The 27055-nt window shown below is 44.8% G+C and overlaps 1 protein-coding gene across 2 annotated transcripts in view; it reads left to right on the top strand.

Moving 5' to 3' along the window:
- fam149b1 (family with sequence similarity 149 member B1) overlaps positions 1-27055 on the top strand; it is a 212794-nt gene that overhangs the window by 79712 nt on the left and 106027 nt on the right. For both annotated transcript variants that reach the window (XM_033012952.1, XM_033012951.1), the window contains exons 5-7: positions 9726-9845; positions 15704-15880; positions 19394-19584. In XM_033012952.1, the coding sequence (XP_032868843.1) occupies positions 9726-9845; positions 15704-15880; positions 19394-19584 (488 nt within the window). The remainder of the gene's footprint in view (positions 1-9725; positions 9846-15703; positions 15881-19393; positions 19585-27055) is intronic.

Genomic DNA, 27055 nt, shown 5'->3' with positions numbered 1-27055 from the left:
CACCACCACGATCAACCGGCCGTGCACCAAAACTATAGGATCGCCCAACAAAATCAGATTTATGAGTCAATACATACTCATCTGCCAACACCGCAGCCTTAGACACCTCATTCACCTTCTGCTCATTAAGGTAAGTAGTAACCCTCTCAGGGAGACAGTTCTTAAAGTCTTCCATAATCATCAAGGCCCGCAGTAGCTCAAAATCCTTCACTCCTTGAGAAGCGCACCACCTGTCAAAAAGTGCCTCCTTCTCCCTAGCAAACTCCACATAAGTCTGACTATCAAACTTCCTAAAGCGCCAGAACTTCTGCCGGTATCCCTCTGGAACTAATTCATAAGCCCTTAATACTGTAGACTTCACACACTCATAGTCCAGACTGCTTTCAACAGATAAAGACGAGTACACCTCCCGTGCTTTACCCACAAGGACACACTGCAATAGCAAGGTCCACACGTCCCTAGGCCACTTCAAGGACAAAGCCACCCGTTCAAACACTGTGAAATACTTGTCCACATCCTCCTCACGAAACGGGGGAACCAGGCGGATGTTCTTGCTCATATCAAACTCCCGTTCCCTAGAAGAAACCCGGGAATTATCTATTTCTTTTTCCCGCAGCTGAAATTCAGCCCTTTTGGTTTCCTCCTCAAGCCGTTTCATTTCAAGAACATGCATGAGCTCTTTCTCTTTTAACAAAGAGGCAATTCTCTGTGACTCAAGCTCCATCTCCTTCAGTTTAATGACGGCCTCCATGTTCTGAACTGGCTGAACAGAAGGTGGGGGACTGTCTGCACCACCAGGCAAAACCCCACCCTCCACCAACGCAGCCCACAACTCCGATTTAATGGAGTGTTTCTTTGAATGCTTGTCAATAGTCACGGCATAGTTCTCAGCCAGCAAAATCAAATGCTCCTTCGTACATCTATCAAACAACTCCCGACTAGGAGCCTCAACAAATTCTTTCACCTTAAATTCCATTTCTAATGTAGCACCAAACCACCAGCTAAAACTTGGGCACTAATGCTACCACAAACAGGGAAGAAAAATTCCCTCACAACACACAGACTTCCTCAGTCCAGAAGCCTACCAAAAAACCCCCCCTAAAACGTCTAGGGTCCTCAAAACCCCGGACGAGCCCCCATTTTGTTACGACTCCCGAATGCAAGTACTTCAGAGCCGCGTAACACAAGTCAAAAACCAGGTTCAAGTTCAAAAAACAGTTTTAATTATTCCTTGGAACACAAAACCCAAACCTGATTTTAAACAACCCAGTCAGGGATATGGATAAACTGACAAACAATTTAACAATGCTCCAGCCAGCCACGCAATGGGCCGTCGAACCGGAGACTCCAAAACCTGCCCAAAGAGATACAACCCTGAAACCAAAATACACGAAAACTCTAAGGTCAGCCCTTATCCGTCCCAATTCAATATCTGTTAACAAGGAATGGTGAAAGCACACAAAGTTCTATGCCATGTGGTCAGGCTTTCCTCGGCCCACACCAGCAGTCTGCTCATCAGTCAGGGTCGACGAAGAAGAGAGAGAATCCTGGGAAGCTCTGGTATTTATACTTCAGATGAGTCACCCGTCACCTGACGCAGCTTGGCCAATCGGGTACAGGAGCCTTTAACCCCTCGATTCCAGACTCACAGCCACGAGGCCTGCACTTGGGAGAGAAACAGAGAAAGGTAAGTACATAGCATTCACCAGGAGGGGGAAGCGCCTAACATACTATCCAGGCCAATTCCTGTCTCATACCTATAAAGTATCCTTTATTCAAGTTCAGCACCCTAGCCTCTGAATTAACCGTGTTACTCTAATGCAGAATTCCACCATATTATGGTCACTGTTGCCCAAGGTGCCTTGCACAACAAGACCACTAACTAATCCTTCCTCATTATACCCAGCCTGGAATGGCCTGCCCTCTAGTCAGTTCCTATACATATCAGTTTAAAAAACCATCCCGTATACATTCCAGGAAGTCCTCCTCCTCAGCACTGTTGCCAATTTGGTTGGCCCAACATATATGTAGATGAAAGTCACCCATGAGTAACACTCCCAGAAAATGTGGTTGAGTAGTATCACTACTTTTGAGGCATTTAGACATAGAATGACACAGGCAGGGCCGGCAAGTATGTGGTGGGCTGATAGGCCTGTTTCTGTGCAGTACAGCTCAATCAGTCTTTTTACTCTAATTTTACATAAACTTGATTTCATGCACTGATAGATTTGGGTTATCAATATACTTTTTGTCATAATGCACTTGGCTTTGTCCCTCCCTTTTTCACTTTCTTTAAATTCCCTTCGCCCTCACCTGCCATATCTTATGATGTAGGACACTAATCTCAGCATAATTGAAATGCAGACTGTCCCTATGGACCAGCTAACCCTTTCCCTGGCGTTACTGCCAGTGCCTTGACTTGAGAGTCACTTTTCCCACAACATTCTTTGAGACGTGTATTTTATTCTTTACGTGTTACATTTGGGGGTGGCTTGCGTAGCAATGGTCCATGTAGAGATAGTGATCTTTCGAAGGTCACCTCAGCTGCTCGGAAACCTTGAGAGCTTCGTGGAGAGAGGAGAATCCTTCGTGGAGAGAGCAGGCTATTCTAGACTGGGTATTGAGTAATGAGGAAGGGTTAGTTAGCAGTCTTGTTGTGCGTGGCCGCTTGGGTAAGAGTGGCCATAATATGGTTGAGTTCTTCATTAGGATGGAGAGTGACATTGTTAATTCAGAAACAAGTGTCCTGAACTTAAAGAAAGGTAACTTTGAAGGTATGAGACGTGAATTGGCCAAGATTGACTGGCAATTGATTCTTAAAGGGTTGACGGTGGATATGCAATGGAAGGCATTTAAAGACTGCATGGATGAGCTACAGCAATTGTTCATCCCAGTTTGGCAAAATAATTAATTAGGGAAGGTAGTGCATCCGTGGATAACAAGGGAAATCAGGGATAGTATCAAAACAAAAGATGAAGCATACAAATTAGCCAGAAAAAGCAGCCAACCAGAGGACTGGGAGAAATTCAGTCCAGCAGAGGAGGACAAAAGGCTTAATTTGGAAAGGGAAAATAGATTATGAAAGAAAACTGGCAGGGAACATAAAAACTGACTGCAAAAGTTTTTATAGATATGTGAAGAGAAAAAGATTAGTTCAAACAAATGTAGGTCCCTTGCAGTCAGAAACAAGTGAATTGATCATGGGGAACAAGGACATGGCAGACCAATTGAATAACTACTTCACTAAGGAAGACAAATAATCTGCCGGAAATAGCGGGGGACCGGGGGTCAAATGAGATTATTATTATTATTATTGCTTTATTTATATAGCACATTTTAAGTCAACTTGCATTGACACCAAAGTGCTTTACATAAATTAAATAATAAATTTACATACAAACCATAGAAAATGGTTAAAAATAAATAAATAAATAAAATGGACACAACACATTATAGAATTCAACACAAACATCCCCCCACAACAGAATCAAAAATGTCCACTGTGGGGAAAGGCAGCAGAAAGTTAAGTCCTCTTCCTCTGAAACACCCGAGGTCGGGGCCCGTTTGTGGCCTTGCAGCCAGTCCGATGTTTTCAGGGCCCTCTTGCCGTGAAGATGGAACACTGGCGTTGGGTGAAACAATTCCTCAAGCGGCTTGGAAAGTCTGGAGCGGCTTCCTCCTCCCCGGAGACCGGAGACCGGGGCACTCGTAGACCGACCCCAGCGAACTCGATCCCTGGCTCCGCGGCGCTCCAAATCCAGCGCCGCCCGCGGCCAGACGCCCGCAGCCCCAGCTCCGCGATGTTTGGATCGACGGCCATAGCGCTCCGGAGCTTACCGCACGGCGACCCGGCAAGGCATCGCCCGCTCCGTGGCTCCGCTCCGTGATGGTGTCCTTGCGCTGCGCCGCCGCCGAAGCTGTAGTCCCGGCTGGTCCCGACAGGAAACGCCACTCCATTCTCGATGGTAGGCCGCGAGGACGGGGCGAAGAAGCAGCTCGGAGGGATGCTGCCTCTCCGACCAGGTAGGGGACTAAGAATTAAAGTTTCCCCCTTCCCCCCCCCCCACCCACCACATAAAAGACCTCCACTAACGTTTTGGACAGGACTTAAAATAAAAAAAAGGTGAAGAGACGGACTGCGGGCAGGCTGCCATACGGCGCCCACTCCCGCACATCCGCCAGATGGAGGAACTGAGTGAAATCCAGGTTAGCCGGGAAGTGGTGTTAGGTAAATTGAATGGATTAAAGGCCGATAAATCCCCAGGGCCAGATAGGCTGCATCCCAGAGTACTTAAGGAAGTAGCCCCAGAAATAGTGGATGCATTAGTGATAATTTTTCAAAACTCTAGATTCTGGAGTAGTTCCTGAGGATTGGAGGGTAGTTAATGTAAACCCACTTTTTAAAAAGGGAGGGAGAGAGAAAACAGGGAATTACAGACCAGTTAGTCTAACATCGGTAGTGGGGAAACTGCTAGAATCAGTTATTAAAGGTGGGATAGCAGCACATTTGGAAAGTGGTGAAATCATTGGACAAAGTCAGCATGGATTTATGAAAGGTAAATCATGTCTGACGAATCTTATAGAATTTTTCGAGGATGTAACTAGTAGAGTGGATAAGGGAGAACCAGTGGATGTGTTATATCTGGACTTTCAGAAGGCTTTCGACAAGAGATTAGTATACAAACTTAAAGCACATGGTATTGTGAGTTCAGTATTGATGTGGATAGAGAACTGGCTGGCAGACAGGAAGCAAAGAGGAGGAGTAAACTGGGCCTTTTCACAATGGCAGGCAGTGACTAATGGGGTACCGCAAGACTCAGTGCTGGGACCCCAGCTATTTACAATATATATTAATGATTTGGACGAGGGAATTGAATGCAACATCTCCAAGTTTGCGGATGACACGAAGCTGGGGGGCAGTGTTAGCTGTGAGGAGGATGCTAGGAGGCTGCAAGGTGACTTGGATAGGCTGGGTGAGTGGGCAAATGCATGGCAGATGCAGTATAATGTGGATAAATGTGAGGTTATCCACTTTGGTGGCAAAAACAGGAAAGTAGACTATTATCTGAATGGTGGCCGATTAGGAAAAGGGGAGATGCAACGAGACCTGGGTGTTATGGTACACCAGTCATTAAATGTAGGCATGCAGGTGCAGCAGGCAGTGAAGAAAGCGAATGGTATGTTAGCATTCATAGCAAAAGGATTTGAGTATAGGAGCAGGGAGGTTCTACTGCAGTTGTACAGGGTCTTGGTGAGACCACACCTGGAGTATTGCGTACAGTTTTGGTCTCCTAATCGGAGGAAAGACATTCTTGCCATAGAGGGAGTACAGAGAAGGTTCACCAGACTGATTTCTGGGATGTCAGGACTTTCATATGAAGAAAGTGGATAGACTCGGCTTGTACTCGCTAGAATTTTGAAGATTGAGGGGGGATCTTATAGAAACTTACAAAATTCTTAAGGGGTTGGACAGGCTAGATGCAGGAAGATTGTTCCCGATGTTGGGGAAGTCCAGAACAAGGGGTCACAGTTTAAGGATAAGGAGGAAATCTTTTAGGACCGAGATGAGGAAAACATTTTTCACAAAGAGAGTGGTGAATCTCTGGAATTCTCTGCCACAGAAGGTAGTTGAGACAAGTTCATTGGCTATATTTAAGAGGGAGTTAGATGTGGCCCTTGTGGCTAAAGGGATCAGGGGGTATGGAGAGAAGGCAGGTACAGGATACTGAGTTGGATGATCAGTCTGATCATATTGAATGGTGGTGCAGGCTCGAAGGGTCGAATGGCCTATTCCTGCACCTATTTTCTATGTTTCTATGTTTCCTCTCCTGTCCACTGTGGAATCTGGAGTTGCCTGTAGGCCTGACCGGGTAGGAATCGTATGAATGATCCCATGGTTTTTTTTTTCCAACACTGGTGGAATTATGGCAATCATTACAGAAAACAATTTTTCTTAAATTTCTGATTATCTTTGATTTTTTTAATTGCCTAACTGGAGATTCAAACTCATGCATGTAGATCAGGTCCATATTTCTGTCTGTTCTAGTAATCTAACCACTTTGCAAGAGGGGGGGGCAGTGATTACTACAAACCCACTGACTCCCATAGCTATCTGGACTACACTTCTTCTCAGCCTGCTTCCTGTAAGGACACTATCCCTTACTCCCAAGTCTGCACCCAGAATAAGGTGTTCCACACCAGGGCCTCGGAGATGTCCTCATTCTTTAGGGAACGGGGGTTCCCCTCTTCTATTATAGATGAGGCTCTCACCAGGGTATCCTCTATATCCCGCAGCTCCGCTCTTACTCCCCATCCCCCTATTCGCAACAAGGACAGAGTCCCCCTGGTTCTCACCTTCCACCCCATCAGCCGTCGTATATAACATATAATCCTCCGACATTTTCACCACCTCCAACGGGATCCTACCACTGGCCACATCTTCCCATCTCTCCTTTCTGGTTTCCGCAGAACTCCCAGGTTAATTCGTCCCTTCCCACCCAAACCACCGAGGGGGTACTTTTCCTTGCAACTGCAGGAAATGCTGCACTTGTCGCTTTACCTCCCCCATCGACTCCATCCAAGGACCTAAGCAGTCTTTCCAGGTGAGGCAGAGGTTCACCTGCACCTCCTCCAACCTCATTTACTGCATCCGCTGTTCAGGTGTCAACTTCTTTACATCGGCGAGACCAAGCACAGGCTCGGTGATCGCTTCGCCCAACACCTCCGCTCAGTTCGCACTAACCAACCTGATCTCCCGGTGGCTCAGCACTTCAACTCCCCCTCCCATTCCAAATCTGACCTTTCTGAGCTGGGCCTCCTCCATTGCCAGAGTAAGGCCCAGCGCAAATTAGAGGAATAGCACCTTATATTTCACTTAGGTAGTTTACACCCCAGCGGTATGAACATTGACTTCTCTAATTTCAGATAGTACTTGCTTTCTCCCTCCTTCCTCACCCCTTTCCCAGCTCTTCCGCAGCCTACTGTCTCTGCCTCTTCCTTTCTTTTTCCCGCCCCCCCCCCCCCCCCCCCGCCCGACATCAGTCTCGACCTGAAATGTCGCCTATTCCTTCTCTCCATAGATGCTGCCTCACCTGAGTTTCTCCAGCATTTTTGTCAAACCACTTGGCAAGATCGGATCCCATTGTTGGAATCAGGGGAAAAAGAAGCCAGCTCCTCAGCTGTGATCTTATTAAATGGCATTTCAAACTCAAAGGTCCTCTAGCGTTTTGGTGGCTAATTTTTTATGTTTCTTTCAGTTCCCTAAAATTACCATTGTACGTGGTTCAGTATCTTTCATAATTTCCAACTTAGTTTATAATTTCCAGTTTAGTTTGGGGATCTAGCGCATAAACAGGCCCTTCGACCTACCAAGTCCACACCGACCAGCGATCCTCACACGCTAACACTACCAGACACACGAGGGACATTTTACAATTTTGCCAACCGTAATCAGGATTGATCCTGGGTCTCTGAAACGCTAAGGCAGCAACTCTATCGCTGCGCCACTGAAATTAGATTAGATTAGATTCAACTTTATTGTCATTGCACATAGTACAAGTACAGGTACAACAAAATGCAGTTTTGCATCTAACCAGAGTGCAAAGTAGTAAAGTGCTGATTAAGACAATATATACAAATTAGAATATATTAGTGTATATACATAGGCATATACATATATACAGATAGTTGTTAATGTGCAAAAGATTGACATGTGCTATATTCTGGTGAATAAGAGCTTAACTATAAATTATATGAACTATAAATAATACTGATGAGAAGTGAGGGGGGGGGGGGGGCTAGCGCCGGGCCTGTGAGTTCAGCAGGGTAATGGTGTTGGGGAAGAAGCTGTTCCTTAGCCTGATGCTGCGAGACCTGAGGCTCCTGTACCGCTTCCCTGATGGGAGGAGGGCAAACAGTCCATGGTTAGGGTGTCCTTAATGATTTTGCCAACCCGTCTCAGACACCGTATGCGGTGAAGGACAGCCATGGCAGGGAGTGGGGCACCGATGATGTGATGGGCGGTTTTCACCACCCGTTGCAGTGACTTCCTGTCAGCTGTGGTGCACCCGCTGTACCACACTGTGAAGCAGGTGGCCAGGATGCTTTCTATGGTACAGCGGTAGAAGTTGGACAGGATCTGAGGGGACAGGTGAGCTTTCTTAAGCCTCCTCAGAAATTAGAGGCGCTGCTGCGCCTTTTTAATCAGTTTGGCGGTGTTGAGGGACCAGGCCAGATCCTCAGAGATGTGTACCCCGAGGAATTTGAAGTTGGAAACGCGCTCCACCTCAGTCCCGTTTATGTGGATGGGGGTGTGTCTGCCGCCTCTGGTCTTCCGGTAGTCCACAATGATTTCCTTCGTCTTCTGTGTGTTGAGGACAAGGTTCTTGTTGGTACACCAAGCTGCCAGGTGCTGGACCTCCTCCCTGTAGGCTGATTCATTGTTGTCACTGCTCAGTCCTACCACCGTGATGTCGTCAGCGAATTTTATGATGGAGTTGGAGCCATGCATAGGGACGCAGTCGTGGGTGAAGAGGGAGTAGAGGAAAGGGCTGAGCACACAGCCCTGTGGCACGCCGATGTTCAGTGTCAGAGTGGAGGAGGTGGGGTTGTTAATCTTAACAGACTGGGGTCTGTTAGTGAGGAAATCTAGTGTCCAGTTACAGAGGGAGGTGTTGATGCCAAGGCCGCTGAGTTTGGCGATCAGACTGGCGGGGGATGACAGTATTAAATGCAGAGCTGGTCAATGAATAACAATCTGATGTAGGAGTTGTTATTGTCCAGATGGGTCAGGGCAGAGTGAAGAGCCGCTGATATGGCATCCTCTGTTGACCTGTTGGGCCGATAGGCAAACTGATGGAGGTCCAGTGTGGGAGGGAGGCTGGATTTCAGGTGAGCCAGGATCAGTCTCTCGAAGCACTTTGGGATGATGGGGTGAGTGGCACTGGGCGGATGTTGTTGAGACTCACTGAAGTTGACTGGGCACTGGTACGATGGCTGTGGTCTTGAGGCATGTAGGGACGACACCCTGGGCCAGTGACAGGTTGAAGATGTCAGTGAAGACCAGGGATAGTTGTCCAGCACATGCCCTGAGCACACGCCCGGGATGTCGTTGGGGCCGGCAGCTTTGTGCTCATTCACTTTGCTCAGTGCGCCTTGTACAGCAGCGGTGGAGAGACTGAGGGGCTGTTCATTCGGGGGTGGGGCAGCTTTGATGGCTGGTGTTTTATTGTCCCGGTCAAAACGAGCATAGAAATAGTTTAGCTCGTCAGGAAGGGAGGCGTCGTTGGGTGGGGGTGTTAACTTTGTTGTAGTCCGTGATGGACTTGATGGACTTGCCACATGTGTCTGGGGTTGGAGTTATTTTGAAAATGGTCCTCGATCTGCAGCTTGTGTTTGTGTTTTGCGCTCCTGATTCCCTTTTTCAGGTTGGCCTATTTTCAGGTTAGCTTATTGAACTGTAAATATACAATAGAACATTTGTGCTCTCTCTCCTTGTTTGGGGTGGAATAACCTTTCTTGCTGTTTACTTTCAAGTTTCAATGGAAGGTATCACATTTATTGCATACTGATTCTGATCAGTGTGTATTTCTTATATCTCTTTGTATTCAATGTAGTTTTAATCAATCATTCCCATAGTGTTTCATTCCTTTTGAGGCACCAATCTGTATGTTCACTAATTAGGATCTTTATTATTAATAGCATTTATTTAATTTTCTTTTTTTTAGAATTTTGGGAACGCAGATAGCAGCTCCTGTTAATGAAGCTTATGCTTGGTATCCTGGCCCAGAGGAGGTGAGAAGCCCACAGCCAATGTCCAGTCCAGCTACTGGCACTGCCACGAATGAGTAAGTGTTAGTCAAGATTAGCACAATGTTTGTAGCCTCTGAAATTAAGGGATGTTGCATTGTCAATTTAAGATAATATGGTATATTCCAGTTGAAGTCAGCCTCTGCATGACCCATAAATTTAGCATTGTGTTCGATATGCACTCATTCTTAATTTGGTGGCAAATACGCCACCCCAAATTTTTTTTTTGGTATTGCACTTTAATCTTTCTTTCATCTTTCCATTTGTTTTGCATGTTTTGGGAACCAGTGTTATGAGAAAAATGTGCAAATCGTGGGTATCCTTGAAAATGTTCAATTTCCCAGAGTGTAATTCTCCAGGTAGTTATTGAGCTTGTGAAGACGTTCCAAGGTTTCAACGGTCAGTTTATTGTCACGTGTACCAATTAACGTACAGTGAAACTCGATTTACCATACAGCCATACTAAACAAAGCAACAAAACACACAACTACATAAAAATTAACATAAACATTCACCACAGCAGATTCCACATTTGTCACTGTGATGGAAAGCAATAAAGTCTAATCTTCTTGCCTCTTTAGTTGGGATTATTATAGAAAGTTGGAATTCATGTTAAAGACGGTCAATTCACGGAGAGGAATGTTGAGAACTTTAGTGAATAACTCCAGTTAGCGGCAGCGTTACAATGGTTAACTTCAGGAACACCAACATCATGGGGACATGTACTAATTGCAATAGAATGGACATTGGGATGCATTACATACGGCAGCACAGCACAAGAACAGTCTCGTTGGACTATGATGTCTGTGCAGTCCATGATGCCAAATTAAATTAACCCCACATGCGTGCACATGATCCAGACCCACCATTCACTGCATTTTATGTTCTTGTTTGTGCACTGTCCACCTAACAGACTACTTTAAGGGAACCATGCAGCTGTATCCCTAGATCTCTCTGTTCTGCAACACTCTCTAGCACCCTATCATTTACTGTGTAAGTCCTGCCCTGGTTTGACATACAAAAGTGCAACACCACACGTATGCCAGAGTTAAATTCCATTTGTCAATCCTTGGCCTACTTTCCAAACTGATCTGGATCCTGTTGTAAACAGATTTCTTTCCTCACTGTCCACTATGCCATCAATTTTGATGTCATCTGTAAATTTACTAACAGTGTTAACTGCATTGCCACCCAAATCAGTAATGTAGTTAACAAACAGCAGCAGAGTTGTTGGAAGGGATTGTGCGCGTTCCAACCAATCCCTTCCAACAACTTTTCCACCACGGACATCAGACTTTGTGGCTAGTAGAACCATGGCTTGTCCTTGTTACCCTTCTTAAATAACGGTGCAATTCTTCTTCTTGTGTATGGAGTGCACAGCTTAAAAGGACACTGTAGATCAAAGGTTGACATCCAGGGCAGGACAGCATCAGTTACTGGGTGGATGGCTTTGATGCCCCCAGGGAAAAGCCTCAGTGGGCAGTCATTCACGATGTATGGGATGGTCTGATCTGGATGTCCGCAGTCACAAGCAGGGCTGTCTGTCATCCCCCATTTATGCAGGTGATGGGCTGTTCTTACATGGAGGGTGCTGATTCTGTTCAGGGTTAGCCATTGCTTGCGATGGAGGTCAAAACCCGGTGGTTTCACTATGAGGTCTGTGATGGCCTCTCCGTTGTTGGTGTTGGCATCTTTGCAGGCTCTGTGCCACTCAGTTTTGGGGTCAAAGTCTTCCAGGGATTTAACGGAAGACCAGAAGGGTTTGTGGGACTTCAGGCCCATGATGGGCAAATTGTTCAAGTGAGCATGGATGGGAAGGTCAGGGTTAGCCTCGATGGTGCTCTCCCTTCTGCGTATGCTGGAAGGGGCGATATGAGAGAGGACAGGGAGCCACTGCAAAGGTGTTGACTTAAGCGTCCCTGTGATGACCCGCATTGCAGAGTTAAGGACAGTGTCAACTCATTTGGTGTGGCAGCAATTAGCCCAAGCTGTTGAGAAAAACCCGGCTGTTGAGTAGACTGAAGCTAAGTTTGCGATACGGAGAGTGTGTGCATTGGATCCCCAGCTGTTGCCTGCAAGCTTCCTGATAATGTTGACCCTTGCATTCAGTTTATCAGCCACCCTCTTTAGGTGTTCATGATAGGTTAGGGTGCGATCCAGGGTGACTCCGAGGTACTTGAGGAATTCGTCATTCTTCACCGACTTACCACAAAAGGACACTCGGAGCTTTGCATTGGCGAGCCGATTGCTGAGGTTAAAGACAGTGACAGTTGTTTTAGAAATGGTGCAATGTTAGCCACCTCTAGTCTTTCGAAGCACTTTGCGATGATGGGGGTGAGTGCCACTGGGCGGAAGTCGTTGAGACTCCCTGAAGCTGACTGGGCACTGGCACGATGGTTATGGTCTTGAGGCATGTAGGGACGACACCCTGGGCCAGTGACAGATTGAAGATGTTTTAGATTAGATTAGATTAGATCCTTTATTTGTCATTCAGACCTTTCGGTCTGAACTAAATTTCGTTGCCTGCAGTCATACATATAATAATAAACAACAAAACACACAATAAACACAAATTAACATCCACCACAGTGAGTTCACCAGGCACCTCATCACTGTGATGGAGGCAAAAGTCTTAAAGTCACTGTCTCTTCCCCTCCTTATTCTCCCTCTGTGCTGAGACGATCCAGGCCTCCGATGTTGTTACCCCACTGGGCGATGGTAAGTCAGTCCCGCGGCTCAACCGAGCTCCGCGAACGGGCCGGTTCAAGTCCGCGGCCCCGGGTGGTCGAAGCTGCCGAAGATGCCGCCCTCCAGTCCAGCGGACGCAGCTGTTGTCGCGGGAGCTATGTAAAAACAGGTCACCAGCCTGTGACCTGCGAGCTCCCGACAATGTCGTCCACTGGCCCGTGGCCGAGCCCCGAAATCAAGTCGCCGCCGCCGCCGGAACGCCGCCTCAGCCCTAGATGTCAGTGAAGACCAGGGATAGTTGTCCAGCACATGCCCTGAGCACACGCCCGGGGATGTTGTCGGGGCCGGCAGCTTTCAGAACTTCACCTGTGGCTAAAGCTGATGCAGATATTTCTGCAAGGGCCTCCACAATTTCCTTGTTAGCTTTCCACCAGGTCCAAGGATTCACTTTGGATAGAGCCTCAGTCTGAAGAGTCTCGACTCGAAACGTCACCCATTCCTTCTCTTCAGAGATGCTGCTTGTCCCTCTGAGTTACTCCAGCATTTTGTGTCTACCAAGGGTTCACGGTCAGTCCCTGGGCACGATGGTTATGGTCTTGAGGCATGTAGGGACGACACCCTGGGCCAGTGACAGATTGAAGATGTTTTAGATTAGATTAGATTAGATCCTTTATTTGACACCTCAACATGATATACAACAGCCCATAACTCCATTTTGGTAATTTATATATGATCTAAGTCATCATAACTCCTATACCTCAATTCCTTAGCTTCCATCATCTTCCCAGTAAACAGAGCCAGCCATAGTGCCACTCGTACAGCAGGTACTGTTATCTACTCCTAAGAGGTTTCCGCACAAGTATCTAAAATGATATACTTGTTTGAGACAGGGACAGCCTCTCGCACTCCTGCACTGCCTGCCTCACCTGATAGTCACCCGTCCATCTGCCTGAACCTTTGCTGTCCATTAACCCTCTCTGCTTCCTGTATACTCCTCGGTGAGTCCAACTGCCATCTGAGAGGATCTGCAAGCGACACACTGCAAACACTGGGCCAATTCCTGACTTGCCATGTCTCACAGAGGGAGTATACCGCTCCGCTAACTTTCATTACTACTCACATTTACCATAGAGGAGTTCCTGGCAGTCTTAAAGCACATAAAGGTAGATAACTGCTCAAAGCCTGCAATTGCATCCTTAGATATTGTGGGAAGAAAGTGATGGGGTCCTGGCAGAGATATCAGTATCATTTTTTAGGCATGGTTGAGGTACTGGAAGACTGGTGGATGGCCAGAGTCGTGCCTTTATTTATGAAGAGGTGATAGGACAAGCCAGGGGACTACAGGCCAGTGAGTTTAAAGGAGTTTAATTTAGTTTGGATTAGTTTAGTTTAGAGATACAGTGTGGAAACAGGCCCTTCAGTCCACTGAGTCCTCGCTGACCAGTGATCCCCGAGGTCAAGATTGAACCTAGGTCTCTGGCAACTCTACTGCTGCACCACCGTGCTGTCCAGTTGTAGTAGAGTTTGTGGAGAGGATTCCACCTGCATCTAGAAAGGCAAAGACTCGTCTAGGATAGTCAACGTGGTTTAGTGTGTGTGAGAATTTGATTGAGCGCTATTTGCAGAGATTACCAACAGGTTTGACAAGGGCAGGATGGTACACGTTGCCACCATGGACTTTATTAAGGCCTTTGACAAGGTCCTGCATGGTAGGCTGCTCGGAAATGTTAGACCACATGGAATCCAGAGTGAGCTAGACAACTGGATACAAACTTGGCTTGGTAGCAGGTCAGAGGATGGTAGTGGATGATTGTTTATTCATATTGGAAGCAGTAATTGGTGCTGGGTCCAAGATTATCCATCATCTATCTGTATTAATCATTTGGTTGAGAATGTAGTTGAATGTAACTTTGCAGATGACACCAAAGTTGGTGATGTTATGGAAAATAATGAATGTTATGCAAGACTGCAACCGGATCTAGATTAATTGGGAAAGTGGCAGATGAGTGGACGTTCATTGAATTGAACGTGTTTGAACAGATGTGGAGGAAGGAAACACAAACAAAATTAAAGCGACCTGATCTGGTCAGGTGGTCAATGGCTTGTGTAGACAAAAGGTTCCTGTAGAGCTGTCCACTATCTAACTGCACTAGGAGCCAGTTCCTATGTACCTTGTAGCAAACACCTTCATCCTGTGGAGTTTGCATTCAGATTGTCGACATGATGGGATTGTGTGTCGACATTCTGTGATTTTACTCCAGTTTTCTCTGATATGTCAATGTATATAACCATAGGGCATGTTCGTGTTATATAGACTTAACAACATCAAACAATTTCACAATAGAGATACTTGCACCCAAGCTCAATCTTATGTTTGTAATGGATACAAAACAACAATTTTAAATTAAAATAATTGGAAATACATTGCATCTTTCATCTTTAGAGATAGAGCGAGGAAACAGGCTCTGGTCGGCCCAGTGAGACAGTGCCAACCAGTGATCCCGCACATTAACACTATCCTAAACATTAGGGTAAAGTTAGAATTTTACCTAAGCAAATTAACCTACTAACCTGTACGTCTTTGGAGTGTAGGAGGAAACCAGAGCACCCGGAAAAAACCCACGCAGTCACGGGGAGAAAGTATAAGCTACAAGCAGACAGCACCTGTGGTCAGGATCGAACCCGTGTCTCTGGCGCTGAGGCAGCAGCTCTACCGCTGTGCACTGTGCCACCCCTCTGTGGAGAGAGAAACAGAATTAATGCTTCAGATCTTGCACCAACCTGAAATGTTAACTATGTTTCCATCTCCACAGATGCTGCCTGACCCGCTTTCTCTGACACTTTCTACTTATATTTTGGTGCTGATTTGACCCATCAGCAGAGATTAGTAGATAAGGAGCACTTTTTTTAAATTCCAACCATATCAAGCTGTGGATTGAATATAGATCTTCCCAGAGCATCATAGCTCAGCCTCAGATGATCTTTGCCAGATATTCATTAGGGAATGGAACAATTTTCCATTTAAAACCACATAGAACATAAAACAGTGCAGCACAGGAACAGGCCCTTCGGCCCGCATTATCTGTGCTGAACATGATGCCATAAACTAATTTCCTCAGCCTGCACATGACCCATATCCATCCACTTCCTGCATATCCACGTGAACAAAATCCTTGAACAAAATGGAATTGTGTTTTCTTTCTTTCAGACTTTGTCTTGTTGGAAAGAGTGAAACGTTCTCGGGTCTGCCTCTGTGGAAAGGGAGCAACTTCATGCAGAAGATTGGCAGGTTTCCCTGGGAAGAGGAAGGAGACGAGTCGGAGGACAGCGTTATCATTGCAGAAGGCTTTATGGAGGAGTATTTGGCACTTAATTACAATGACCAGTTAGTATTAAAGAGCCAATTTAACCAGAATAACAATGGATTTCATGATCTTTTTAAAATTAGCTTTAGCGTCATTCATTCTCTCTTCAGTACCATCTTGGAAAACCTATTCCGTCTTCACAGTGCTGATCATGCATTGGTCACTCACAACCTTATGCTGAAAATCAATGCCCGTTTCCCTCTTCTCTTAACAATAATGTAAACTTGCATTTATTCCATTCTATATAGCACAATGGATGTGGCTAATGTTAACGGTGTTCATAATATTTTGGCTGTATTGTGAAGAAATGCTTTGGAGCAAGCCAAGCTGTTGCATACATTTGCAATAGCGATATTAATTTAGCAGAGTAAAAAATTGCCCAGATATATCTGCCTACAAAAATTAGGATCAACCACAGCTAACAGAATAGCCTAATTTGACACTAAAGTGGGTGGTATTGTAGATAGTTGTCAATGTGACACTAGTTGTAGATGGTTGTCAAAACTTGCAGCAGGTTGATCGGTTGGGCAGGTGGGCTGTGGAATGGTTGATGGAATTTAATGCAGAGATATGTGAGGTGTTGCATTTTGAGAAGTCTAACATAGACAGGACCGACACAGTAGGACTCTGGGGAACGTTTTAAAGCAGAGGGGTCGAGGTATACAGGTGCATAGTTTGTTGAAAGTGGCACCAAAGGTAGATACTTGCCATTACCCAATAGACATTTGGCACATTGTCTTTCATCAGAGTGTTGAGTAAAGAAGTTGGGAGGACATGTATAAAACATTGGTGAGGCCGCATATAGATTATTGTGTTCCGGGGGGCCATGTTCTAGGAAAAATGTTGTAAAACTGGAAATGGTGCAGAGAAGATTTACGAGGCAGCGCTCGAGGGCCTTAGCTATGGGGAGTGTTTGAACAGGATAGGAATTGGAGCGCAGAATGATGTATAGTGAGCGCAATGGACAGGCATTTCTGTGGCCAGAGGCAAGATAGTGTTGCCTTGCTGCCAGGGTAAAGGTTGTGAAGCATTTTAAACAAAAAGGGTAAACAGCTAAAGGTTGCAGTACACAACGATACTGAGAATACATGGAAAAGAAGAATGAGCACTTACAGCAGGACTTCAGGAGCAGATGTTAGGTCTAAGATTGTGCTCTCTGGATGTCTACCATAACATATTGTCATACAACATAGCAGGAGGCCGTTTCTGACTATCAAGTGCATGGAGCTTTCACATGCACCCATTCATTTTTCTTGTAAATTATTTACCCCACAATTATATCAGCTTCACCAGATTCTATCACTCACTTATCCAGGGGCAATTTGCTGTGGTCACAATTAACCTCTGCGAGACCAAGCGCAGACTCGCCGATCATTTCGCTGAAAATCTTTGCTCAGTCTGCCGCATCCTACATAATCTCGCAGTTGCCAAACACTTTAACTCCCCTGTTTAAGAAGGAACTGCAGATGCTGGAAAATCGAAGGTACACAAAAATGCTGGAGAAACTCAGCGGGAAATCTCCTTCGCTCCATAGATGCTGCTGCACACACTGAGTTTCTCCAGCATTTTTGTGTACTTTAACTCCCCTTCTCATTCCCATACTGACCTTTCTGTCTGGGGTAGATAGAAATGCTGGGGAAACTCAGCGGGTGAGGCAGCATCTATGGAGCGAAGAAAAAGGCAACGTTCCTGGTCGAGACTCTCCAGACTCTGTCTGGGGCTTCTTCCATTCGCTTACAACTCAGCAGTATGAATATTGATTTCTTTAACTTCAAGTAACCCTTGCATCCCCTCTCTCTCTGTCCCTCCCAAACACTCATCGTCGTACTAGTTTCACTGTCGTCCTGTTGAGTTGCTGTCTTTTTACTCGTTATTGCCTATCCCACAATGGCCTATTGCATATCTTCCATTCCTTATTTCTAAATACCGTCTATATCTCTCGTTCCCTCAGACCCGAAATGTCACCTATTCCTTTTCTCCAGAGATGCTGCCTGCATCCTTTTGTGTCTGTCTTCAGCATATCTTTGGAACGTGGAAGGAAACTGGAGCATTCAAGGGAAACCTAGACAATTGCAGAGAGAACAATCAAGCTCCACACGGACAAACATAACAGCACAGGATCAAGCACTTCGGCCCACAATGTCTGCGCCTAACATGATGCCAAGTTAAACTAATCTCCTCTGATCCATATCCCTCCATTGCCTGCATCCATGTGCCTGTCTAAAATCCTCTTTAATGTCATTAACATGCATGGGTCCACCACAACCATTTCTGGCAGCGCCCATCACTCTTAGCATCATGCAGCACAAAAACAGGTCCTCCGACCCAATTTGACCATGTCGACCAAAATGCCCGTTTACGCCAGTCCCACCTGCCCATTGTTGGCTCATATTCCTCTAAATCCTTCCACTCTTTGTGCAGAAAGATTGCTGTGCACACCTTCTTTAAACCTCCCCGCTCTAACTTTAAAGCTATGCCCTCTAGTCTAGCATTTCCGCTCTGTGGAAAAAGGCTCTGGCTCTATCTATTCTTCTATCAGGTTTCCCCATTGAGAACAATCCATGTTTGACCAAGCTTTCTTTATAATTAATACCCTCCAATCCAAGCAGCATTCTGGTGAACGTGTACACTACTATGTGCACTTCTGATCACCACACTAAAAGAAGGACATGAGTGCATGGGGAGGTGCTCAGTATGGGGATTTTGGGGAAATCCAGAACCGGGGTCACGGTTTAAGAATAAGGGGTAAGCCATTTAGGACTGAGATGAGAAAAAACCTTTTCATCCAGAGTTGTGAATCTGTGGAAATTCTCTGCCACAGAAAGCAGTGGAGGCCAATTCACTGGATTTATTCAAGAGAGAGTTAGATATAGCTCTTAAGACTAACAGAATCAAGGGGAGAAAGCAGGAACTGATTTTAGATGATCAGCCATGATCATATTGAATGGCAGTGCTGGCTTGAAGGGCCGAATCGCTACTCCTGCACCTATTTTTTACTATGTTTCTATGTATGCTGACTGAGATAGAGCTTTTTAATTTTGAGAAGAGACTTGAAAACAACGGTTTTGTTTTTTTGGGGCAGAGGAGGCTGAAGGGAGACCAGATAGAAATGTGCAAAATTGTGAGAGTAAGAAATATTCACCCATAGTAGGAGTATGTATCTAAGACCATGGGTTTGAAGTAAAGTGGGAGGGTGACGGGACTTTGCAGTGCAGTGCAGTACTTGATTAGGTGACAAAGGCCGAGACTCGGTAAATGTTTAAGATGTTTCTATGGACATACTTGAGTCACTGAGGCATGAAAAGCAGCACTCCAGCAAATTCCCCAGAAAAAGTGCTGGGGAATGGGATTAATATCAGTGGGGACTTGATGATTGGCATGGACATGATGGGGTAAATATTTTGTTTCTTTCTATGTGACTTTGTGACTGCATTTTTATTGTGGGTTTCAGACATCTATTCTGTATGCGAGTTGACGTGTTTTCTTAGCATGTACGTAATTTATTGACAGATTTGTGCCATGTAACCACACAGGGAGGAAGATGGCTCTGAGACAAGGCTGGATCTGTCCTTGCAGTACGAAGACAGAAGTGGTTTGCCTCCAATCTCTCCAAGTCTCTGCAGAAGGAATACTATTGTGACAGAGCTCTTTGATGAGGTGTGGATAGAGGTCGTGATGTGTATGGAGGTGCTGATTCGTAAGCATTGGGATGCACATGTTTCAGGTACGAAAGACCTGAACAAAAGATGGCACTATGAAAATCATTCTTGTACTTATGAAATGCAATGCAGTTACACTCTGCCAAGATCTGCATGGATCTGATGCAGATATACTGGTGATTCAGCTGTTCCTAAGTGGAGGTGTAGTGAAGCCATCTGCTCAGCAGACCAATAGCCATGGATACGTCATGGAGAACAACATGGAAATGCTGATTTTTACAAATTTTCAAGCTGTCTGACTAAGAAATCTATCCACGAGGACTGTGCCAAATCGTTCCTTTAGAGCGATGGAGTCAAATCAGGAAATTATAGGCCAATACCTTTACTTCAGTGGTAGGAATATTATTGGAATATATTCTTTGGGGTAAGATCTGGTAACATCCAGGCAGAGGTCATGTCCTACAACTTGATTGAGGTTTTTGAGGAGCTGATGAAGATAATCAAAGAGGGCTCGGCAGTGGATGTTGTCCACATAGAGATTAGTGAAGATAGACACAAGATGCAGAGTAACTCAGAGGGTCGGGCAACATTTCTGGAGTAAAGGAATAGGTGACTTTTTGGGTCGTGACCCTTCTGCAAATTGACAGTCAGGGGAGAAGGAAACCAGAGGTATGGAAAGGTTCAGAACAAATCAGAGCCGGCACCGATGTCCTCTTACTCGCCGGTTCTACAACTAGAGTTTAGTGAAGATATGACAAGGTCCTTCATGGTAGGCTGATGCAGAAATTGAGGCACATGGGAACCACAGAGAATTACTGATTGGGTTAGTAAAAGCTTGGCCATAGAACACAGGTAGCAGTGGAGAGGTGCTATTCTGACTGAAGATCTTGACCAGTGGTGTTCTGCTGGTTCTTGTACCGTGTTCTTATACATCTGTTGTTAGTGATACTTACAGTGCCCTCCATAATGTTTGGGACAAAGACCCATCATTTATTTACTTGCCTCTATACTCCCCAATTTGAGATTTGTAATAGAAAAAAAATCACATGTGGTTAAAATGCACATTGTCAGATTTTAATAAAGGCCATTTTTATACATTTTGGTTTCATCATGTAGAAATGACAGCAGTGTTTATACATAGTCCCCCCCATTTCACGGCACCATAATGTTTGGGACACGGCAATGTCATGTAAATGAAAGTTGTCTTGTTTAGTATTTTGTTGCATATCCTTTGCATGCAATGACTGCTTGAAGTCTGCGATTCATGAACATCACCAGTTGCTGGGTGTCTTCTCTGGTGATGCTCTGCCAGGCATGTGTTGCAGCCATCTTTAGCTTATGCTTGTTTTGGGGGCTAGTCCCCTTCAGTTTTCTCTTCAGCATATAAAAGGCATTCTCAATTGGGTTAAGATCGGGTGATTGACTTGACCACTCAAGAATTGACCATTTTTTAGCTTTGAAAAACTCCTTTGTTGCTTTAGCAGTATGTTTGGGATCATTGTCTTACTGTAGAATGAACCGTCGGCCAATGAGTTTTGAGGCATTTGTTTGAACTTGAGCAGATAGGATGTGTTTAGAATTCATTATGCTACTACCATCAGCAGTTGTATCATCAATGAAGATAAGTGAGCCAGTACCTTCAGCAGCCATACATGCCCAGGCCATAACACCCCCATCACCGTGTTTCACAGATGAGGTGGTGTGCTTTGGATCTCGGGCAGTTCCTTCTCTCCTCCATACTTTGCTCTTGCCATCACTCTGATATAAGTTAATCTTCGTCTCATCTGTCCACAAGACCTTTTTCTAGAACTGTGGTTGTTCTTTTAAGAACTTCTTGGCAAACTGTAACCTGGCCATCCTATTTTTGCGGCTAACCAGTGGTTTGCATCTTGCAGTGCAACCTCTGTATTTCTGTTCATGAAGTCTTCTGCGGACAGTGGTCATTGACAAATCCACTCCTGATTCCTAAAGAGTGTTTCTGATCTGTCGGACAGGTGTTTGGGGATTTTTCTTTATTATAGAGAGAATTATTCTGTCATCAGCTGTGGAGGTCTTCCTTGGCCTGCCAGTCCCTTTGCGATTAGTAAGCTCACCAGTGCTCTCTTTCTTCTTAATGGTGTTCCTAACAGTTGATTTTGGCAAGCCTAAGGTTTGGCTGATGTCTCTAACAGTTTTGTTTAAGAAAGAACTGCAGATGCTGGAAAAATCGACAGTAGACAAAAATGCTGGAGAAACTCAGCGGGTGAGGCAGCATCTATGGAGCGAAGGAATAGGTGACGTTTTGGGTTGAGTCCCTTCTTCAGACTGATGTAGGGGTGGGGGGGACAGGACGAAAAAAGGAAGAGACGGAGACAGTGGGCTGTGGGAGAGCTGGGAAGGGGAGGGGAAGGAGTGAGAAATCTAGGACTACCTGAAATTGGAGAAGTCAATGTTCATACCGCTGGGGTGTAAACTACACAAGCGAAATATGAGGTGCTGCTCCTCCAATTTGTGGTGGGACTCACTCTGCCCATGGAGGAGGCCCAGAACAGAAAGGTCGGATTTGGAATGGGAGGGGAAATTAAATTGCTGAGCCACCGGGAGATCAGGTGGATTAATGCGAATTGAGCGGAGGTGTTGGGCGAAGCGATCGCTGAGCCAGTGCTTGGCCTCACCGATGTAGAGCATTTGATACCTAGAACAGTGGATGCAATAGATGAGGTTGGAGGAGTGACAGGTGAACCTCTGCCTCACCTGGAAAGACTGCTTGTGTCCTTAGATGGAGTTGAGGGGGGAGGTAAAGCGACAAGTCTCTAACAGTTTTATTCTTGTTTCTCAGTCTCATAAAGGCTTCTTTGACTTTCATTGGCAAAACTTTGGTCCTCATGTTGATAAACAGCAATAAAAGTTTCCAAAGGTGATGGAAAGACTGGAGGAAAGACAAGGTGCTGAGAGCTCTGTTATACCTGCATTAAGGCAATTAAACACACTTGAGCAATTACAAACACCTGTGAAGTCATGTGTCCCAAACATTATGGTGCCCTGAAATAGGGGGACTATATATGTTTGTCATGTACATCAATGATCTGGATGATGGTGTGATAAATTGGATTAGTACGTATACAGATGATACTAAGATAGGTGGTGTTGTGGATAATGAAGTAGGTTTCCAAAGTCTACAGAGAGATTTAGGCCATTTGGAAGAATGGGCTGAAAGATGGCAGATGGAGTTTAATGCTGATAAGTGTGAGGTGCTACATCTTGGCAGGACAAATCAAAATAGGACGTACATGGTAAATGAGGAATGCAGTTGAACAGAGGGATCTAGGAATAACTGTGCATAATTCCCTGAAGGTGGAATCTCATGTAGATAGGGTGGTAAAGAAAGCTTTTGCTGTGCTAGCCTTTATAAATCAGAGCATTGAGTATATAATGTTGGGATGTAATGTTAAAATTGTACAAGGCATTGGTGAGACCAATTCTGGAGTATGGTGTACAATTTTGGTCGCCCAATTATAGGAAGGAAGTCAACAAAATAGAGAGAGTACAGAGGAGATTTACTAGAATGTTGCCTGGGTTTCAGCAACTAAGTTACAGAGAAAGGTTGAATAAGTTAATATGTTCCTGTTCGGTTGAAAGGAAAGAGTAAAAATTGGAAAGAGTCCTGGTTTTCAAGGGAAATTGGACATTTGTTCGGAAAAAGAGGGATATCTACAATAATTATCGGCAGCATGGAGTAGGTGCTTGAGGAGTATAAGGAATGTAAAAAGAATCTTAATAAAGAAATTAGAAAAGCTAAAAGAAGACATGAGATTGCTTTGGCAGTAAGGTGAAAGTAAATCCAAAGGGTTTCTACAGCTATATTAATAGTAAAAGGATAACGAGGGATAAAATTGTCCATTGGAGAGACAGAGTGGACAGCTATCTGCAGAGCCAAAAGAGATGGGTGAGATATTGAACAATTTCTTTTCTTTGGTATTCACCAAGGAGAAGGATATTGAATTATGTGAGGTAAGAGAAACTAGTAGAGTAGCTATGGATACTATGAGTTTCAAAGTAAAAGAAGTACTGACACTTTTGAAAAATATAAAAGTGGATAAGTCTCCAGGTCCTGACAGGATATTCCCTAGGACATTGAGGGAAGTTAGTGTAGAAATAGCCGGGGCTATGACAGAAATATTTCAAATGTCATTAGAAACGGGAATAGTCCCCGAGGATTGGTGTACTGCGCATGTTGTTCCATTGTTTAAAAAGGGTTCTAAGAGAAAACCTAGCAATTATAGGCCTGTTAGTTTGACTTCAGTGGTGGGCAAATTAATGGAAAAGATACTTAGAGATAATATATATATAAGCATCTGGATAAACAGGGTCTGATTAGGAACAGTCAGCATGGATTTGTGCCTGGAAGGTCATGTTTGACTAATCTTCTTGAATTTTTTGAAGAGGTTACTAGGGAAATTGACGAGGGTAAAGCAGTGGATGTTGTCTATATGGACTTTAGTAAGGCCTTTGACAAGGTTCCTCATGGGAGGTTGGTTAAGAAGGTTCAACTGTTGGATATAAATGCAGGAGTAGCAAGATGGATTCAACAGTGGCTGAATGGGAGAAGCCAGAGGGTAATGGTGGATGGTTGTTTGTCGGGTTGGAGGCAGGTGACTAGTGGGGTGCCTCAGGGATCTGTGTTGGGTCCACTGTTGTTTGTCATGTACATCAATGATCTGGATGAAGGTGTGGTAAATTGGATTAGTAAGTATGCAGATGATACCAAGATCATGGATAATGAAGAGGATTTCCAAAGTCTACAGAGTGATTTAGGCCATTTAGAAGAATGGGCTGAAAGATGGCAGATGGAGTTTAATGCTGATAAATGTGAGGTGCTACACCTTGGCAGGACAAATCAAAATAGGACGTACATGGTAAATGGTAGGGAATTGAAGAATACAGTTGAACAGAGGGATCTGGGAATAACCGTGCATAGTTCCTTGAAGGTGGAATCTCATATAGATAGGGTGGTAAAGAAAGCTTTTGGTATGCTAGCCTTTATAAATCAGAGCATTGAGTATAGAAGCTGGGATGTAATGTTAAAATTGTACAAGGCATTGGTGAGACCAAATCTGGAGTATGGTGTACAATTTTGGTCGCCCAATTATAGGAAGGATGTCAACAAAATAGAGAGAGTACAGAGGAGATTTACTAGAATGTTGCCTGGGTTTCAACAACTAGTGTTACAGAGAAAGGTTGAATAAGTTAGGTCTTTATTCTCTGGAGCGCAGAAGGTTAAGGGGGGACTTGATAGAGGTCTTTAAAATGATGAGAGGGATAGACAGAGTTGATGTGGACCAGCTTTTCCCTTTGAGAATAGGGAAGATTCAAACAAGAGGACATGACTTCAGAATTAAGGGACAGAAGTTTAGGGGTAACATGAGGGGGAACTTCTTTACTCAGAGAGTGGTAGCGGTGTGGAATGAGCTTCCAGTGGAAGTGGTGGAGGCAGGTTCGTTGGTATCATTTAAAAATAAATTGGATAGGCATATGGATGAGAAGGGAATGGAGGGTTATGGTATGAGTGCAGGCAGGTGGGACTAAGGGTATAAAGTTGTTCGGCACGGACTTGTAGGGCCGAGATGGCCTGTTTCCGTGCTGTAATTGTTATATGGTTTATATGGTTAAGTTAGGTTTTCAGTCTTTGGAGCGCAGAAGGTTAAGGGGGGGACTTGATAGAGGTCTTTAAAATGATGAGAGGGATAGACAGAGTTGACGTGGATAAGCTTTTCCCATTGAGAGTAGGGAAGATTCAAACAAGAGGACATGACTTCAGAATTAAGGGACAGAAGTTTAGGGGTAACATGAGGGGGAACTTCTTTACTCAGAGAGTGATAGCTGTGTGGAATGAGCTTCCAGTGGAAGTGGTGGAGGCAGGATCGATTTTATCATTTAAAAATAAATTGGATGATGTGTATTTGAATGCTTGGAACGGGAAAGGAATGGAGGGTTATGGTCTGAGTGCAGGTAGATGGGACTAGGGGAAAATAAGTGTTCGGCACCGACTTGTAGGGCCGAGATGGCCTGTTTCCGTGCTGTAATTGTTATATGGTTATATGGTTATATAAACACAGCTGTAATTTCTACATGGTGAAACCAAAATATATAAAAATGTTGTTTAATAAAATCTGGCAATGTGCACTTTAACCACATGTGATTTCTTTCTATTATAAATTTCAAATTGTGGAGTACAGAGGCAAATAAATGATGGGTCTTTGTCCCAAACATTATGGAGGGCACTGTTTTAAAAAATTGCATAAAAAAGTAAGTAGGCTGATTAGTAAATTTGCAAACACCACAAAAAGGATACAGCAGGATTTAGACAAAGTGGTCTGAAGAAGGGTTTCGGCCCGAAACGTCGCCTATTTCCTTCGCTCCATAGATGCTGCTGCACCCGCTGAGTTTCCCCAGCAATTTTGTGTACCTACAGCAGGATTTAGATTGGTTGGTAATAGGGATAGATGACAGATAGGGTTTAACTGGGTCAAGTGTGATGTTCTTTACCTTGAGAGTTCAAATGTAAGAGACAGTAAACTAAATGGGGTGCTAGCCCTTTGCTCCCTGAAAGAGGCAGCACAAATAGATTGGGTCACAGAAACAGGCCGTTCAGCCCAACACGTCCATGCCGACCAAGTTGTCCCATTTGCCTTTGACCCTCTTTACCTGTCCTGTTATATTTTTAATGTTGCTATTGCACCTGCCTCAACTAGTTCTACTGGCAGCACATTCCATACATCCCTCACTCCCTGTATGTTCTTGGGTTCTTATTAAATCTCACCTTAAACTTGTGCCCTCTGTTCTTGATTCTTGATTCCCTATCTATGGGGAAAAATAGTGCATTCACTTATCTCTGCCCCTCATGATTTTCCATACCTGGAGTATTGCGTACAGTTTTGGTCTCCAAATCTGAGGAAGGACATTATTGCCATAGAGGGAGTGTAGAGAAGGTTCACCAGACTGATTCCTGGGATGTCAGGACTGTCTTATGAAGAAAGACTGGATATACTCTCTAGAATTTAGGAGATTGAGAGGGGATCTTATAGAAACTTATAAAATTCTTAAGGGGTTGGACAGGGTAGATGCAGGAAGGTTGCTCCCGATGTTGGGGAAGTCCAGGACAAGGGGACACAGCTTAAGGATAAGGGGGAAATCCTTTAAAACCGAGATGAGAAGAACTTTTTTCACACAGAGAGTGGTGAATCTCTGGAACTCTCTGCCACAGAGGGTAGTCGAGGCCAGTTCATTTTATTTAAGAGGGAGTTAGATGTGGCCCTTGTGGCTAAGGGGATCAGAGGGTATGGAGAGAAGGCAGGTACGGGATACTGAGTTGGATGATCAGCCATGATCATATTGAATGGCGGTGCAGGCTCGAAGGGCCGAATGGCCTACTCCTGCACCTAATTTCTATGTTTCTATGTTTCTATACCTCTATAAGATCACACTTTAGTCTCCTGCACTCCAAAGAATGTACTCCTAGCCTGCCCAATCTCTCAGGCCGTCAAGTCCTGGCAACAT

Source organism: Amblyraja radiata, chromosome 37 (genome assembly GCF_010909765.2).
Source record: "Amblyraja radiata isolate CabotCenter1 chromosome 37, sAmbRad1.1.pri, whole genome shotgun sequence".
Classification (NCBI taxonomy): domain Eukaryota; kingdom Metazoa; phylum Chordata; class Chondrichthyes; order Rajiformes; family Rajidae; genus Amblyraja; species Amblyraja radiata.
Note: the sequence above shows the minus strand (reverse complement) of the source record. Positions and strands in the feature narration are given on the sequence as shown.